Source organism: Telmatherina bonti (genome assembly GCF_933228915.1).
Source record: "Telmatherina bonti genome assembly, chromosome: 15".
Lineage (NCBI taxonomy): Eukaryota > Metazoa > Chordata > Actinopteri > Atheriniformes > Telmatherinidae > Telmatherina > Telmatherina bonti.
Window position 1 is genome coordinate 18575089 of NC_136613.1, and position 18983 is coordinate 18594071.

An 18983-nucleotide genomic window follows, 5' to 3' on the forward strand; every position below is an offset into this window, starting at 1 on the left:
ATTATCTGATGGTTATTTGTGGCTGGATACAGCCTTTTTCTTTTGACCAGACATTAAAATCCACATCAGCAGTGACTGCAGTTTGAGTGCTTAAATGTGTTTGGTTATTAGAAAGTCTTGAGTTATTACTGAACTGAAAATTAGTATTTTGCACTGGCATGCTGTAATAAAAAAGATTTAAGTAGTAATAGAACAAAGATGATTTCTCTGGGCAATTTGTGACTTAACAGAATGCAGTTGGAAAATGATATACATACAAATCATCAATGGTTTAATCATGCTCCATGATTAAAATCCTTGTAAATCTCTAAGGTGTCTCCTTAGACGCTAATGACGGCTGTTTCACTCTGTGTCCTTGCAGGTAAGCAGCACTCCAGCATGTATACGAGCGCTGACAAAGTTGCTGTACTGCCCTTTTTGTCAGGGCATGCCAGCGGTAACATCTTGCAAGAATTACTGCCTTAATGTGATGAAAGGTTGCCTGGCCAATCAAGCTGATCTGGATCCAGAGTGGAACCAATACGTCGGTAAGTCTTCTCAAGCATACAGCATCAGCTATTTTTATCTCAGTTCTCCTCTTCTGATATTTCTGTTTGTGCCAATTAGATGTGTTGCAGTATTAATGGTTGGGTCTGTGGCTCAATAATGTGGTCAAATTGAAGTAATGGATGCAGTGCACATGAGGAAAAAGCACAGAGAGCATGTTACGCAACAAGAGCACTCACAATAATGAGACACTTGTTGAATCAATTTTCACTTTAATAGCTACCACTGTTTGCTGCTTTATGCCATGTTGCCTTTTAATTAAAACAGAAAGTCACATGAAATGCTTTAAAACTATATACCAATAATTCCAGGAGTTGAATAATCTTTTAAGCCTGTTGGTTTGGAGTAGCAAACAGTGGAAATGACATGAAAGCTGCAGAGTTTGGTGCCAGTCGGACAACTTTTGGCAAAAAGTTCAAACATTTAGGTAACAAAAATATTGCTTGACTTTGTTGATACCTTTTTGTTCTGCTCATTAAAGAATAAACACCTGAGTGTGGAAATCCAAGTGCTTTGAGACTAATATTTTATGGAGGCAAAGAAAGAACATGGCTGCCACTAAATATTTAAATTGAACTCAGTTTAACAGATAAAATATTTAAATCCATGTGTTTTGCTCTATCTGTTTAATACTATTGTTAAACATTCACAAGGTTGTATTGAAACCTTGGATTTGAAAAAATAGAATATAATCTGAGGTCAAAATGTTAACTGTTTAAATTTGCTGGATTAAAGAAATCAGAATCGTATTGTACTATTTGACTCTCTATTAGAAGATGTTAAGCTCACGCTGCATTATGTTGTTATCATATTTTGACAAGCCTTTTTTGTCATCAACGTGCATTTGGTCTTCAGATAAGGTGCCTTATTTGTCATTGTTTAATCAGCATTTCTTGTTTGATAAGATTTTATTCATGGGATTCAGCTCTCCTGCTGGGCTAAATCGTAGCTGGTAATGGGAAAGAGCTGCACCACAGGGAGTGTCATGTTTTCTGAGAGTAAGTTCAGCAGAAAGTTGTCAGCTCAGACACAAACAATACAAATAAATATATTTATTGGATATTTGATAGAATGCCAGATAATTCCTGCAGTTAGTTAGATAGCTTCATCCTTTTGGGCTGTACAAAGCTGTTGCAATCAGGAAAAATGTGTTTCTTTGCAGCAAATATTACATTAGATTTACAGCACCTTTGCATGAATCTGTATAGTGCAATTCATACTATAATATTAGAATAGTTTGCGTAAACAAAATGAGATTGTTGCTGATATCTGTAGCTCAGGCAACATAGTGAAATCATAAGAAGATCTATAATTTTGACATGGAAGTACTGTTATGAAATAAACTGTTTCCAGCCTATTAGATTAAAAGGGGCATTATTTCCAGGATGCACAGAAGCTTTGTGGCATCATATTTCAAAAGGAAAATAGTAGAAACTATTGCAGCTTCTGCAAGAAATCTACTAATTGAATTACCTGGCAGGAAATTGGATGAAAGAACATTATCCAATTTTTTTGTCATAACAACAGAAAACACACTTCACAGGAAATGAACCAACGGGTCTGTGGCTCTGTTTGAATCAAGAAGCCAATGTACTATACATTCTAGGGTTGATTAGACTATTCTGTGAAGAAAGAACGTAAAGCAGGAAGAATACTAAAAATATATAACACATAAACATATACATATAAACAACTGGTAACTGAGGAGACCATTAACTGGATATATAGGAGGGGTGTATTCTGATTTAAAATTCTCAATTATACTGCATTGTTTGTTTTTTTGTCTGTTTGTTTTTTGTATCATTTTGTAATTATAAAAATTGTTTTCAGTTTCAGAAAGATCTAGACTGCACCTGGATGCTACTATAGTATGGAGTCATCTTGTCGTAAAAGATGCAGAGTGTGGTTTAGTATATTCTTGCTGAAATATGCAAGGCTTTCTCTGAAAAATACTTCACCTGAATGAGAGGGTTTTTTTTTTTTTATCTGTCCCTCTCAGCACTGATTGCACCTTTCCATTGAAAAGCTCTCATTTATACACAAAGAAAAGCAAAATAAAAAGATAAGATTCTTTTTATTTTGATTTAAAGATTTAAAGGCAGTTTACATCCTGGACAGATCACAAGAACATGGCAGGATGAACACAGAAAGGCAAACCGCCACTCACTGTTACACTTTAGACTGAATTTAGAGCAAATTAAGAATGACAAATTAGCCTAACATGCATGTCTTTGCACCTGCAGGAAACTCACAGATACATGAGGAAAACATGCAAACTTCAGATTTGATCAGCTCAAAAAAGCCCTCAAGCTGTGGAAATATATCATGGTATTCACATTTTACCTGTAAAATAATAGTAATTTTTTACAAAAATAATTTTCTAATTAATGCTCGTCTTTCACCATCATAAAACATCATAAACCTCCTTTAAACAAAATTGTTTCACTCATTCTCAGTTTTCATTTGTTTGGTCAGATATTTTAAGCAGCTCTGATAAGTTTTCCTCTTTCTGTGGATTTAGTCTGTCTGTCTTGGTTTTCTCTTCTCGTAATCCCTTTCTGACTCCATGAAGTTGAGATCAGATCTCTGTGGGGATGTGCCATCTGTTGCTGAGATCATTGTTTTGTCTTGTGACTGAAAATAGATATTTATGTCTCTTGCCCTATGCTTGGGGTCATTGCCATGCTACAGAATAAATTTAGAGCAAATCAGATGATGCTGCTTCGTGGAAAGGACACAAGGCTCCCCAAATCTAGCATAGTCCAATACACTGCATAACAAAAAGTACAGATCCTTAGGCAGTATTTTACTTTAAGTGTGCTTTCCTTCTGTAGAAGGAAAGTGCAGGTAGAGTCCCCTGATAATTCGCTTCTTGTTTTGTTCATTAAGTGTTTATTAGTAAATTAACACATCAGAGCAGAAATCCTGGCAACATACTGCAATTTTCTCCATTTGAATTCCTGTCCATCTGATGAGTTTTCATGCTTTTCTTAGACATTGTCTGATACCCCGTCTCTTGAAATATGTTCAGTGGTTTCTTTTTTGGGTTGATCGATGTGCACTCACACATGAATTTGGCACTCTGTCCTTTAAATTTGTGTGTTTAGCACAAATTAACTTGCATATGCTTATGACCTTGATACACCCACATAAAGTTGTATGTCAGTCTTCATGAAAACCACTCAGACTTTTTGGACCCAAGACTGAATGCAGTAAACGGCTCAAAGCAAAGGAAAGCTGTCAGGAGCTTGAAATCATTTTCAATAAGATTGAAATTCTATCATTTAATGTTAAGTTTTATTTAGTTGTCATTTATACATATTAACATTTAAATTTTGAATATAGCTGACATATATTAGAAAAATAAATATCTTTAGTATCTATTATATTATTATAATTTAATAGGGAGATTGAGGTCTTTGAGGTTCACCAATTTTCAATTTAAAATGAAATGATTTGGAAGTTATTTCAGTCAGTCAAAGATAGTTTTATTTATTTTGTGAAACAATATAAAATGTCTTTTTTTTCTGACTGTACATAGCAGTGTCACATCTGTGTTCAACATGTGGCATGATGAGCAGCGGAAAAGGACAAGCCTGACAGATGCCAGTTTGAGTTAATTTTGTTTAATGCAGGAGTGTATTGAAGTGTACATACAGTATATGATGAAGTTTATTAAATCTTTAGTACTTGTATGTGTGTCATTTTTAAATGTTCTATTGTACTTGTGCTTTATTAAGCAAATTTTGCAGGCCATTATATCTTTTTTTTTTTTTTTTTTCAAATCTAGGTATGGAACACTGTTCATAAGTGTGACAAAAGACAAACACCATTGTGGGCCAAATACTGGAAAAACACAACCTGACGTTGTTGGAAACACAAGACAACAAAAGCTGTCAGAAAGTTTGTTTTTCAACCAAATGACACATTTAAAATTTCAGCTGTTTCACCACACATAAGGAATCAACTAACAACCTAACAACAGATGAACTATGTCAGGCTCAGCCCACACATGATTACAAGACAATAAATATTAGGGCTGTGACGATATTCTTTCGTCCCAATTTGATTTGATCACGATTTATTTGGGTGCCGATTCAATTTAAATTGTGATTCTCACAATTTCTCGAGATTGCTGATTCATGTAGATTAAAAACAAACAAAAAATGTACAAAACCTTTTTTTGCTAGTCATTTTTTATGATCTCATTCAGGGAAAAGCAACACAGTAGTCAGACCATCACTATGCTGCTATGATGCCATAGAAGACAAGTAAAAAGATCAATAAAAAACAATAAAAATAACAAAAATTTAATAATGGATTATTTTTATTTGAAAAAATAGATTTTTTAACAACAAAATAGATTTTAGAATTTTGAAACAAAAAATCCTGATATTTGATTTTTTTCGATTGATTTCCCTTCCCTACTAAATATGCACAATTCTTTACAATTCTACCTATTTGGTTTTAATAAACTCAACATTCTGTGACATTTTGAATAATTTTAAATATTATTCAGTTTTATGTATAAAACATATAACTTTTGCGCATCCTTTAAAAGAAATTTCTATGTTTTAATAAAAAGTATTTTAGTTGAAAATGTATTTAATGTATTTCATAAATTACCATATCAGACATGTCAGATGAAACATCTTGCAGGCTTGTAATGTGTTAATACAACAGCACATGACCTTTTATGGGGGTGGTGGTGTTGCTGGAACTTATTATTAGCACTTTGCAAAGAGTCAGCCTGCTGCAGCACTTTCCCTTTGGCTGGATTTGAAACACAATGGTGGTTATATTTGAGCCATACTTCCAGAAGAACCTCTCACTGTTACTCTATAACCACACCTCAGGGTCTAAATTAAAATCACATGCGATGTAAAATGTTAAATAAAATAAAATGAAAGTAGGTACGCCTCATAGACTCCAACAGTGTTTCCATTAGGCATGATCATCTCAAAGAGCTGTATATAACATTTACCTCAGCTGTCAGTTTTCATCTTACATTCTTTATCTGAATCAATCTATTTTGTAAAATATTCACCTTGTTCTGGGTTTTTGGAATCACTAAAATGAAATCTTGAAGTGCTACAGTGAAACACTGACACCCTTTTACTTCTGCACATAATTAAGAGCCACCATTTTAGCCTAAGACAACGCCTGAGCAGAAGCAGGGAGAATATGCAGACTCAAAGGATGTGAGGTGTTGCAGTACACATAGATTATTAAGTGTCAGTATGGGAGATTGTTGCATTCATGCAAAAACCAGGCGAGTCTTTCTCAGTCCAACAAGAACTTTTTCCATTTCCCCTAATAAATAGTACACTACACACAGTTTGAATTTGATAATTGTGCATCGGTGCCATTAATCCCGGAGCAACGTTCTTTCTGTCTTTATCAGAGCTATTGTCAATTGGATTATTGTTCCCTTGTGCAGATTAAATGCCAGTTCTATATCTTTTGGCTGTGACATTTCATGCTCATTATAGGCTGAAAGATTTTCAATTAGCTCGAAGTCTCAGCACAAAAAAAAAGCATTGACATGGCTCTATGTGTTAAATTGTCAGTGAAGCCTTTTCATGTTTTACAAAGACAGACAAATGAGTGTTTTATGAAATGCCATGTAGGTAGGTTGTATGCTAATCCATATCCTATTGTACAAATACATTGCAATATCTGATATATGTGGTAAGACACAAGGGAAAACACCTCCTGCATCCTCTCAGAGACTTCTTTATAACACTGTTTATTTTAATTTTTTACATTTTGGCTTCACTGGCCAGACAAGACAAAATACTTGGCAGGTGAAAACTAATTTGACCAAAGTGATAAATCATTTAAATGCTGTGGATCTGCCCCTGAGAGTAGAAGCTGTCCTCACCTCACACCAATGCAAGAAATAACACCCTCTCATTAAATAAAATGCTAATGTGTAGGGAAACTTGAACAAAGAAACATGCCAGTTCATATTAAAGCCAGCCTCACCTTATCTGCAATACAAGGGTGAAGCAAAAGGAGCTGTTTTAGCGCAGCCAGGGGCAAACAGATGTGTGTTTCAAAGCACGGCTATACATTCCACAGAGACCTGAAACATTTAGAAACTTCAAATGTATTCATGCTATCTCCTTTTGAATTATAGTAGGAAAAAATAACAGGTTCAAGCTTATGATTTTTCATGTTTCGGTTTAATATTTTGTTGGATTTGTTATTAAGGCCAACTTAAACATAAATGATGAAAAACATTGCCGGACTAAGAATGTATGCGCTGTCTAAATGTGAAGGTCTTTTAGTGCAACCATACTAACAGCCTTATCTATCTTATATTTCGTGATCTTAAGCACAAGCTTATTACTTTTAGGCCCTAAGCAAGAAATTAATTAGACAAGCAAATATAATCTGACTAAGACATTTAATTCCTAACATAAGCCCCCAACACCCCCATGTCAAATTCAAATATTCTGGTCCCACATTGTTATTTTTTATTGATATAGAAAGATGCCTCTTTTGAATCTAATAAAGCTTTAAATTCAGATTATCATGCCATTAGTGACATTGATTATGAATGCAAAATACATAATTACAAACACTAAATGCATCATAGTATTTATTATGGTTTTTTTTTTTTTTTTTGGTTTTTTTTTTGTTTTGGTTTTTTTTTTTTTAATAAACATTACTAAAACAATAGTGGAATGTCATACATTGCTTTCTTTATGTTACACTGAATAATTCAAATCTGAATAAATTATACAGTGGATTAAATCCACCCTGCTGAGTAGCCAGTAACTAATCCATTTGCTCCCACCGGCAGTCATAATCCTCGCTGACTTTTGCCCAAAACTTTCGCTGTGCATTAATTATAGAAATATATGCAAACTACACCATGCAGTGTTTTGCTGTATTGTAATACACAACAAAGGGTGTGTTTTTTTTTAACCAATTTGTATTTAACACCACTTTCTGTCCACTGCTAATTACAGAGAACTTGTGTTTTGAAAACAAGCCACATGTAATTTGATGAGATTAAGAATGGGATTAGATTCTAATTACATTAATTAGCTGAAGCGTGGAGTGACTGAACAACAGCTGTCAGTCTGTTCAGAACACCTGAGTCATGCAAAGACCATAGTCAGGATCAGTGTAACAAGTCCTCTGGGATGCGTGGATCATCAGGTTGTCTAGATATTCGTTTCAGGATGATTGCTTTGATACGGAATAATCATCTTATAGTTTTATTTTTCAAAACTATTTAATAGTTGTAGAGGCGGTAATATCTCAGCATTGTAAACTCCAAATGTCATCATCGTTGTTTCTTTTTGTGTGTTTGTGTGTGTGTGTGTGTGTGTGTTTACAGTAGCTCGTTTGCATGGTGGAACTCAGCTCCTGCACAGTACTTTTTGTTCACAATACCTTCAACCAGTCATTCTTAAGTGAACTGGTTGACTGCCAGCTTTTCACATATGCTTGTTTGTTTACTAGTTTTATTGGAATCTTGTTGCATTTGTGTTTACGAGCTTTTATTACTCCCTGTGGAGAAGCACATCGCCACATTGGAAGCAAGCTGCATCGATTTTATCTGCTCATTTCTTCTTAATTAGGTGATTTGTTTCACTTGGTAGCTGGAGCCAGCCGCAACCTGTTTATTTAAATTCAAGACAGCGAACCATTTCCTTTGTGGAAAAATTCCTCATGAATAAAGTATTGACAAATAGCATTTCCTAACGCCCTGTGAGTGGTCAGCCTGTGGCTGAAAGTCAGACCACACAAACAGTTTTTGCACACTGATGCTGGAGGGTTTTAAATTTTATGCTTTCATTAGAATAAATTACATATGCTGACACTGTACTTTTCACTATGATAAAGTCAGGCCCTTTTACACCAAGACAGTGATCATGGTTAAACAAGCTCTGACATCTTATCTAATGTGCAAATTCTTTAATTGACAAGACATTCCTTTATTTCCAAACTATAGCTCACACATGGCATATTCATCTTTAATGAGAACATGCTTCCATTACATTAGATTTTCTCTTTTTAAATACTGTTGACTTAACTCCATCAGATCTGACAAAGGAAGGAAGATGCAGGGAGAACGAGTGGGAGAACACAATAAATGTTTGACAGTGCAGTTGCAGCTTTTGATTATTTTCAGTGCTGTGATTAGATCCTGTTCTTATATAACAGTAGGAGGATATAAACAAGAGTTTTTACATATTATGTTTTTGGGTTTTTTTTTCTGATCCATTCACAAATCTATTAATTTTAACAGAGCAAATATGGGGTGGCAACAATAATAATATAGTTTACCAGTCCAACTGGGTTTTAACAGAGTAAAACCAAGCTTATACAATTGCCATTTGGTGTTTTACATGTGACTATGTGCTGCAGTGGAACTTGGCTAAAACTGATTAACTGAACTCTATCTGACTTCTATTTTATGTTTTCTTCTATAAAGAACTTGCTATTTTCTGATTTTTATTTAGTATTTGTGGCATGTGCTTTCCAAACTCCCATCCTTAACTGGGTTTTATCCTCAGTGGGTAGTAGCTTCTCTGGCAGCATGAGCAGAGTCTTCTTGCAGTCAGTTAAAGGGACAAGAACGCAGCATTTTGGAAGGAAAATTAAAACATTTAGGAGCTAAAAAAAACAAGTTCTAACAATAGTGGATTTTCTTAACCTTTTTCTTTTGCCTTAATGATTAGCCAGTACAGTCAGTCTCTTTTTAACTTCAGAGGAATATATTTTATGGCTCTCAAACACTGCTGATCATAGCTGAACAGAAATACCTTTTAAGATCACAAATGAAGAGGACAGACATTAATAGAACACATTTTTCTTTGTCTTACATACTGTCACATTTTCTTTTTTTGGGGGGTCCCTTGCCATGTTTTGCCATATTAAATGGTGAAGACAGTCTGTGGTATGAATAGAGTCCATATTAATTCATGTCCGACTCCATTCTTGCTGGCATTTAAAATTTCAAAATGCCAAGAAAACATAAAGACCCGTGGCACAATCTCGCTGTGAAACGGCAAACTGATTTACATCCACTGCAGCTCTGATGACACAATCAGATGTGTTATTCAGCGTGTATCAGATTCGTGATGGTTTTCTTCCTGTTTCTTCGAAGGTAGAGGGCCTTACAAAATAATAAAGAGGGTCTTAGTAATATTTTTAATGGACTGATTCATTCTATTATGAAAACTGTAACTAAGTAGACAACAGATTATCGAAGTACATAATAATTTGTCAAAATATAGGTGAGCATGTGGTTAACCTACAGGTAAACAACTAAGTAGATTTGAATTAGTTAAATTTCCACTTCAAATCAAGTAAATATACCTCTCAATTTCAAATTACTCCTATATCTTCACCACAAAAAAATATCACTGATAAAAAAAAAAACCCTAAACAATGACAGGGTTTTTTTCACTTCTGCTTTTGCACTGAGGAACAATAGAAATTCTCCCACCTGTGAGAAAACCTTCATATCTAAAACAGAAAGCTGAGAAAACTGTTTTATATCACACCCTCCACTTTCTGCAGTTATTTCTGACTGACTGTTGGCACAAACTGTTCAGGTTTGAGGTTTATCTGCGGTGGCATCCATTGCAATGACATTAATTTTGTTTTACAGCTACCTGCTTGCCTAAGCACTTGGTTTCTTGGAAATTGGGTTGAATTGATCTAATTTCACATTTACTTCCCACCTTCACATTTATGAATTTGCTGAAAGGAGGAGGTTTTACACAAAGGGAAAAACTATTCATTTATGGGTGAGTATGAGCAGAAAAACTCATGTCATTGTCATTGCTCAAAGCCGCTCGCTTGTAAAACTTCATGGTGGGTAAAATAGCTAAAACAGTCCACTCAACAATCACTGTATAAAATTCCGTAACACGTCTTACCGAATTAATAACAGTCTGATCTTAAGCAGCTGCTTATTTTGATTAGTGCCGTCTACTACAGATGTTGTTTCAGTGTGGCCTCACAGTACAAGTCTTACTTACTGTTGAAAGTGCTATAATTTCTTGATTGGAGTCCTCTTAGATTTATTGTGTTATTTTCATACAATAATAGTACAGAGAGACTGATGATGAAAGTCTTAAGCTTTAAGTCTTAAGTGTCTGCAATGATTTTATGAGCATTTAGTTCTTTGGTGATTTCTACTGAATCTAAAGATTGTCATGCAATTTTTTCTCTCACAGTGATAGTATTAACATGTCGTAGTGCTCCCTAGAGGGCATTTTATAGACTGTATGCTGCCATATTCTGGCTTGTTAATATGTTCACTTTTATTGATTGTCAAAAAAAAAAAAGCAATAATTCACAACATATTATTAGCAGCTTAATTTCTTAAATAAAATATATTCCAAAACTTAAAATAACACCAAAAACAGTTTCTTATGTCAAGATGTATGTATGTAATGTTGACACCAAAAGTGCTTCTCTCTTTCTCTGTGGCTGTTGTAGTTCCAGTTTCTCTGATTTGAGTCGTGTCAGCTGTCCTGCCAAGCTGAGTCCCTGCTGTGCAGCAGGGAGCAAGTAAACTTCCAGATTTTCATTTACTGAATAGCTAACAAGCTTTCCTCTAGTTGAGGGATACACCACAGGCCACAGACCCCCACCACCACTAACACCCCCAAAAATAAGCAGAGTATCTGCTCCTATGTGCAATTTCTCTAAGGTTTACTATTAAACCTTTGAAGTGAAAGTGATTTAACTCATATTGGCACTAAAGGAAAGTCAGGATTTTGCTAAAATTCATTAGGATTGATTCTCCGTGGGCCTTGACTGTCCGGACCAAAACTAAAAAAAAAATCGTTTTCCCAATATTTATATTATATTTATAAATATATTTTTTGAAAAAATAATATATATGATACAGAAATATATCAAGATCCATTCTATTTCAACCATTAATGTTATATGGAAGTTGAAAACAGTTTATCATAAACGTTTTTAAAATGAATTTAACGTGCAATGAACGTGGCATTGGCGAGTGGTGGGAAATGAGAAGTCAAGCATTCGTTTAACCTTGCTGGCAACTTGTTTATTTCATGCAGCAGCCCGCGGCGTCGTCTGCTGTCTAGGCTTGTTGTGTGTGCGCTAACTAATTACAACATGTTGTTTATGGTGTAGGCAACATAGTTTTTAATGAAAAGTAAAATGGTCATGATAGGAAATTAGCCTTTCATGGTCTGTTTAGCTCGTCTGTTTAATCTCCAGATTTTTTTGTTAGTTTGTTTCTTTTGCATTACATGGTATCATGTCTCTGTTCATCTGGACACACAAGTTTATGTTCAAGGACTTAATTCAGTTGATCAGGACAAACTGTGACCAAGGTAAAAAAAAAAAAAGGCATTCTTTCATCCTTTAGTTATTTTTTTCTGTGTTGTAGCACTATTAGTTGGTTGACTGAACCATCGATGAGCTATGCTTTACAGAATCAAAATTACACAAGAGCCATTTTTCATCCTGTAGAACTCTTCACAGGAGAGAGCCATAGATGGGGCGGCTCACTTTCCTTATTTGTCCTTGTCTGATGCAGGTTGCTCCTGGCTGACATAGCCTGAATTTAAGTGGACATCAATCTCGATAAAGAGGCAGAGCCCAGAGTAATATTACCTTGTCCATTTTTTCTCAGCAGTTCAGCAGGACACAATAAACAAGAACATTTCAAATTTGGAAAAAAAGAGAGAAATTAAGCATTTTAAGCAATATATATATATATATATATATATATATATATATATATATATATATATATATATATATATATATTAAAACAAGTTGTGCTTTTACATCATGGTGACTTTTTGTTTCCTTTATGTTAAAAAAAACAAAGCAAACAAAGCTCATAAGCAAAAGGAAAAGATGCATCTAATTAAATGGCTGTGTCGGGTTGATAACAAAATTTCCTCTGGCTGGCCAGTGGCCTATCTCTGTGCTGCAAAAATGATGCAGGGAAAATTTGGCTCAGTGTGGCAGCAATGCCACAGCGGACTGGACTTCATGTACTCCACATAAATGAGTGTCATTAATTCTCCATGTAGGTAGTTTTCCACATGCATTGCAGGAGCTCTTCTTCCTCAGGGACAAAGCCATACTACCTTAATAAGTAGCAATTCTTATCCTCTAGCCTTCCTCTTTCTGTGTCATTTATGTCTTCTCTTCATTCTGCAACATATTAAGACAAAGTTCCAACTTTCTAATGGTTGAGTCCATCTGATAAGCCGCAGATAAATCATCACACTTGGGAAGTGTTGCCATTGCCACTGAAGCTATGGGCAACTCTCCTATCTTTATGAAAAAGAAAAAAAAAATCAGATTTATTCTCAGCTGGTTTAATTGACCTAAATTTTCAGTACTGGCTTGAATTTAAGTATTTCTTAACACATGTTTTTTTTTGTGTGCAGACTTCCATATGACATTTGAATGAATTTACATAATAATCACACTAAATAACTAAAACAGCAGCAATACAAAATTCAAGTTATTTCCACCGCATGCCGTATTCAGATTATTGCTGTGTAATGTTAGGATCCAATGTGAAAACCGAGTTAGCATCACAGCTGTCAGGCAAGTGATAAAAATCTTAATGACTTGTTTGATCAATCTGTTGATTCAGGTATTAAGTACACTTATAGACCATATGGTTCCACAGTAGTACAATTGGTGAGCTACTCTAGAGAAAACATTTAGCACTGAAGCAATCTGTACATTAAGATCTCAGCAAACATCACGGGCCATTTACAATTCAGGCTGTAAACAAACAGAAGAGCTCTTCAAAGGCTCTGACTTCAACATAATTGGAAAGGAAATGGAGCCAGAGCTGAGCCAATGCTTCTCAGCCTTTTCCAGTGTCATTAGGGATCGCAGAAGAATGAACAGCTGGGCAGGTTTCATATCGAAGGACTGAGTGTTTTTTTTTTTTTCTTTTTCTTTTTTTTTTTTGCTACATTGTTTATTATATAGAATTGCTCTCCTATTTTACTTTATTTAAATATTTTGTTTTATTTAGATTTTTTTTTTTTAATTAAGCTATTATGATGTTTTCTGTTCTTTCGGGAATTTTGGTGTATATGAAGGTGGGGTATTGGGAGGGGTGGGGGGCTGTTTGAAACAAACAAATAAATGAAAAAGTAAAGCAACAGGCTCATTTTTGCATTTTTGCGCTGCATAAATAAACTTTTAAAGACGCCAGCGGTGCTTTAGAAAGTTATTGTTTCTGTAGTGTCCAAATGATAGCATGGTTTTATTTAGTTATGAGGTAATTGCAGTCATCATGAGGAGCTTCTGGTGAGGTCTTGTCCTGGGAGGTCTGTGGATGGAGAAACCTGCCCTGACAGGATAACTGTCTCCACATCTCGCTCAGGAGTGACTAAGTGGTTCGGTGATGTCAAATTCCCCGTGGCATGTCATTACAGCTCAGACTCTCTATTACAGAGACTGTTTCCGTTTGATATAAAAATGTTCAGGGTCAAAAGTATTTTAACACTCTTTCCCAAAAAATGTTTTTTCTGACTGTTTTAATTTCTTTTATAATTGTGTGGATTATCTGCTCTTGACATTTAAAAAAGTTAAATATTTTAAATGTACTTCTAAAAAAAAACAAAAAAAAAAACACATAAAAAGCTGCCAGAGGCAATAATTGAAAGTGATGAAAACAAATGGAGACAATAATGGCAAGCGTCTCATGTTCAACAAGGCCCTCTGGCTTGTGTCTGCATAATTTAATAAACCATTGACCTTCTCGCAGCTGATCTGCTGGGCTTTCAGTTTTTGTTTTCGTTTTTTTCTTTTTCTAAATCAATGACTCATCAGCACTGTTTGCTGTTTGTTGACTTGATTGAGTTGATCTCCATAAAAATTGAATTTGCTGCAAGAAGCATTTCACAAGTTGGTTTGAGGATTATGATGCGCAGAGGACCTGCAAATGCTTTTCTGCTGTAATCAGAAAGGAATAGTTTAGTATTTGCTGGAAATGGTCGTGTTTCGTTCCTTCAAGTTCCTTGAAAGATAATGATACTGATTGACTACTTTGTCATTTTCATAACCTATGTACAGACAAAAATCCACACACCGGACTGTACATAACTACAGCAAATATAATCCAAATGCACAGCAATGAGAAGAGATACAACTCATTGGAACACACATGAGTGGAATCTTTGGTCGGGCTTGATGGTTTAGTGCAGCAAATTTCTAAATTTGTCCTCAGGGTACTGCGTTTCCTCTTAAGCTGCTTATATTGGACTATGCCACAACCCTCACAAAGCATGTAAACAACACCACATAGTCCAGCTGTTCCAAGACTAAACCCAGTGAAACTATACGTGTCACATTTAATACAAACAGCTTCTGAGACATCCTGCATTTTGCATCACTTTATGGTAGAAACTTTGCTCAAAGTTCTTTTGTTCAGTCTGATACTTGTCTCCTGCTCCCTGATTCTAGGAAGCAAAAGATAACACTCTGACCTGTAGCGGAAGGTAATAAATAAATAAATTGGGAGTCAATTTTTGTTAAAGAGCCAAACAGACTCCAGATTAAAAAAAAAATAAAAAATAGGTGGGGTTTAAAGGGTTAACCCTTTTCCCCTTAAACCTTTCAACCCATTCCAATCCCACTGAAGGGATTTCCCAAGTGGTCACACATCACTTTGTAGACTTTCTAAATTTGGTATATTCAAGCCATTTTTTGCGTGAATAATGCTTTATAATTTAAAACTCAGTGAGGTGTTTCTTCAGCTGAATGTGAATCTAATCGCACCTCTTCCTTTGTTCCTCTAAGACAACACCTTTTCTTTTCCTTCCTGTCACAGATGCCATGCTGCTGGTGGCAGAAAGGCTTGAAGGGCCTTTCAACATTGAGTCTGTCATGGAACCCATAGATGTCAAGATTTCCGAGGCCATCATGAATATGCAAGATAACAGTGCCCAGGTCTCCTACAGGGTAAGTCACCTTCACCTGGTTCTATTTCCCAAACAACTGAATTAACACTATAGACAATGTGATGTAGAAAAGCTAAAGAAAGAGCTTATTGGAAGTCACACTTGGCTGTGTCTAAGGTGTGTAATGCAACACGTTCTAATTATGTCCAACTTTAGATCTAACATTTGAATTATATGTTTCGACTTGGTCAGATAATCTTAGTTCATGTAACAGTAGTTAATGTGTTGCCTGTATTTTACTGCATTTTTCTTTGCCCACAAAATTGTAGTCAGGAGGAAAAAAAAAATGTAGGTGGTTGTGAGGAATATTTCTCTGCCTACACTGATTTGGATGCCAGTTCCCATCCAGAACTAAATGCTCCGCTGGCTTTCCCATGCAACAGATGCAGTTTTGTTTATGGGTTAACTATATGGTGTGTTTTCCCAAATGCCTGTAAAAACTAAACTTTAGCATCTTAAATAGCCTCGGTCACAGCTCTGAGCTGACTCACCTATCAATGTGGTTACCTCAGCTTGACATAAAGCACCGTCACACCGGTAGTGTGGAGAGAATGTCTCAAAAGACCTTAACAAAACAGCATGTTTTCCCTATTTTCTGCATCCAAAGTAATTCAAACCGCTGACAGCTGGGTGCCCGTGTTTTTCTAATTGCAGGTTTTTCAAGGTTGTGGTCAGCCAAAACCCGCAGGAATCACGAGGTCCACTCGTGGTGTTTCGGATGTGTTCAACGCCCGCTTTAAGCCCTACAGCCCAGAGGAGCGGCCTACCACTGCAGCTGGCACAAGCTTAGGCAGACTGGTAAGGACACAAAGCCAGTGCTGCTGTTTCCAGGCAAGACACTGCTTCAGTGTAAACATCATTTGTCTTTCTGTCTTGACACTGTTGATTAAAGCTGGTGATTTGCCATCGTAAGCCCCTGGAGCCGGAAATTAATTCTTTGTACTTGTCCTCCGTTCAGACCCTTTTATCGATTTGTGTTTGTTAACGAATCAACAGCTTTACCCCAAGAGGGCAGCGGAAGGTGTGGTGCACTGTGATCAGTGCCCTTCTCATGTCTGTGTACTTGGCAAACAGAAAAGTAAAGGATGAAAGGAGATGGATAGATTTTCTGGGGCTGACCATACCAATTCCTGTTTCAAAGCACCCTTTTTTTTTTTTTTTTTTTTGTCACATTATGTGTTTGTTTACTTAGTGGGATTTTAATACAGGGATTCTCATCTTGAACAACCTTGAAACCTAAAAGGCTGCATGACAGTCCAATTCAGCTTGGAGACAGCGCTCATCATGGATTTCCTTTGCAGTCATCCATTTACAGCTAGAAGGGAATCATTACGATGTGCATGCTTTTCATGCTGGTATTGACAAATATTAGCATTAAGGTTGAAAACGTCAAATCAAATGTTTCAGCACACTGTTCAAAATTATAATTGAGGTAATTGGCACATAATTAGGGAATCACCCTTCTTCAGTCATACTTTTGGGCTTTTAAATCACACACAAATTAAATTAGATGTTTGTTTTGTTCCACATTTATTATGCTTTTTATAGCTTTATTCATCTGCTATGCATATTTGGTATCCCTGTTTTTTTACAGAAGTAGCCTTCTTTGCCATTATGTGTCTATGGATTTGTTTCGTCCACTCACAGTGAATTAATTAATGTCTGTTTTCCTGCCTTTATGCTGCAAACCAGAGGATTGTTTGGAGAACGATGCAGTACAATGTAAGAATCAACATATTACTCTTATTCTTTCTTTGGGTTTGCTATTTAATTCTAATTTGGGCCTTAATACTGTAATACTGCAAGCAAATGAATGTATCCATCTTTTGGGAATCGGAAGTCTTTGACCTCATTGCGTCTTCAGTGAGCAAACAGGGTGTTTGTTCATCCCAGTGGTATGCAACATCCAGTAACAGTCACATTTTCATCCCAAATTTCATTCAGTCTCACATACAGTATATTCAGGGATGTACTTTATTCTGAATTGTAATACAAGAAGTATTACAGTGGAGTTGTGAACAAATCAGACATTGCTGGACTGTTGGTGTCTTTTATTAGGTCAAGGCTTTTCTCTCAGTTTCAGCTCTCTTGTCATCCACCATATTCAGTCGAGACACATCCTATTCCAAGATACTCATTGCAGTCGCTAATAGAGTAAACTCCTGGAGAAACCCAGTCAATCACGAAATGACCTGCTCTGTCAAAGCAGAAAGAACTGGTGTTGGGAAAGTGTTAAACAGAATAAGGTGAAAATGTGTATACTGGTCAAGAAGAACTGGCGAGTTATCCTGCAGAGTATCTTGCAAAGTGAAGCTCACTGACAAATGTTATATTTTTACATACTATAACTTTATTTTTAGTAAGCAGAAAACTTAAAAATTAACCTACCAAAGCCAAAGGAATCTGCATATTGCATTTTTCCTGTAGTGGCTTTAGTATGTATTGAAAATTTTCGAAAATTCACAATTTTCATTTTGGCTCAATCAGGCTCAAATCCATTGTTTAAATCATAATTTAAACTTTATTTATTGTAGATCTGGGACTATTCAGTGAGTGTTTGAATATTCATATGTTCCTGTTTGGACACATATTCAAACGAACGAAGGCATCAAAAGTATTTTCGTTGTCACACTGAGAATTCAGATACCTTTGCAGACAACAATATTTATTGTGTGGTGAACTTGTCAGCCCATTTCCACAGCACCGTGACACAGACAGAGAATGGTCTGACTGCATTTGTGTTTATCTGTTGCCATCATAGGAGGAAGAAAGATAATATTTGTATTTTTTTTTTAAAAAAACAAAAAAAACAGCCACAATGGTGGAAATAGTAAACCCAGTATACAACAATGGTGCTGACTGCAAAACCATGTTTAAAAGGGAGTTGTCTTGGTAGAATCTGTCAACAAACACACAATAAAGTCCCACAGCAGACAGCATATGTTGTAAACATATTCTTTTTTTACAGGTTTTTCTAACCTTTCACAGAAATAATTGCACAGTTCGAAGCTTTATCATGACTTACTATTTTCAGTATAGGTTGCAAGCAGGAAGACTGCTGTTGCCCACATTGAAGCATTTTTTGTTAGGCTGATAATTCACAGACAAGGGAGAGAATACAGCAAGAATCATGCATTCAATGATGGGCTAATGGCAACAATTAAAAATCTGGTGAGATGTAGCTGCAGGATAGATAAACATTGTTGATTACATGATAATTTTTAGTCTCTAATGCATGTTTTACTTAGATCTTTAATTCATTTTAATTTTTAAAATCTTTAATAAACATTACCGTGTCCATCCATTTTCAAAACGATAGCAATGGGGAATGGAGAAGCTCAGGTCTCACAGTTTCCAGCAGTATCTTCTGGTTCCTCCCAGGGGATCTTCAGCTCGTTCTAAGACATATTCTTTTTCTGGCAGACCTGGGTCAACCCAGTGCCTTCCACCCAACAGGCTCCACCAGGTAAACCTCTAAAA

At 35.8% G+C, this 18983-nt stretch overlaps 1 protein-coding gene across 2 annotated transcripts in view; it reads left to right on the forward strand.

Moving 5' to 3' along the window:
* LOC306767005 (glypican-6-like) overlaps window positions 1-18983 on the forward strand; it is an 86977-nt gene that overhangs the window by 42937 nt on the left and 25057 nt on the right. For both annotated transcript variants that reach the window (XM_079254892.1, XM_079254893.1), the window contains exons 4-6: window positions 362-527; window positions 15374-15504; window positions 16158-16301. In XM_079254892.1, the coding sequence (XP_079111018.1) occupies window positions 362-527; window positions 15374-15504; window positions 16158-16301 (441 nt within the window). The remainder of the gene's footprint in view (window positions 1-361; window positions 528-15373; window positions 15505-16157; window positions 16302-18983) is intronic.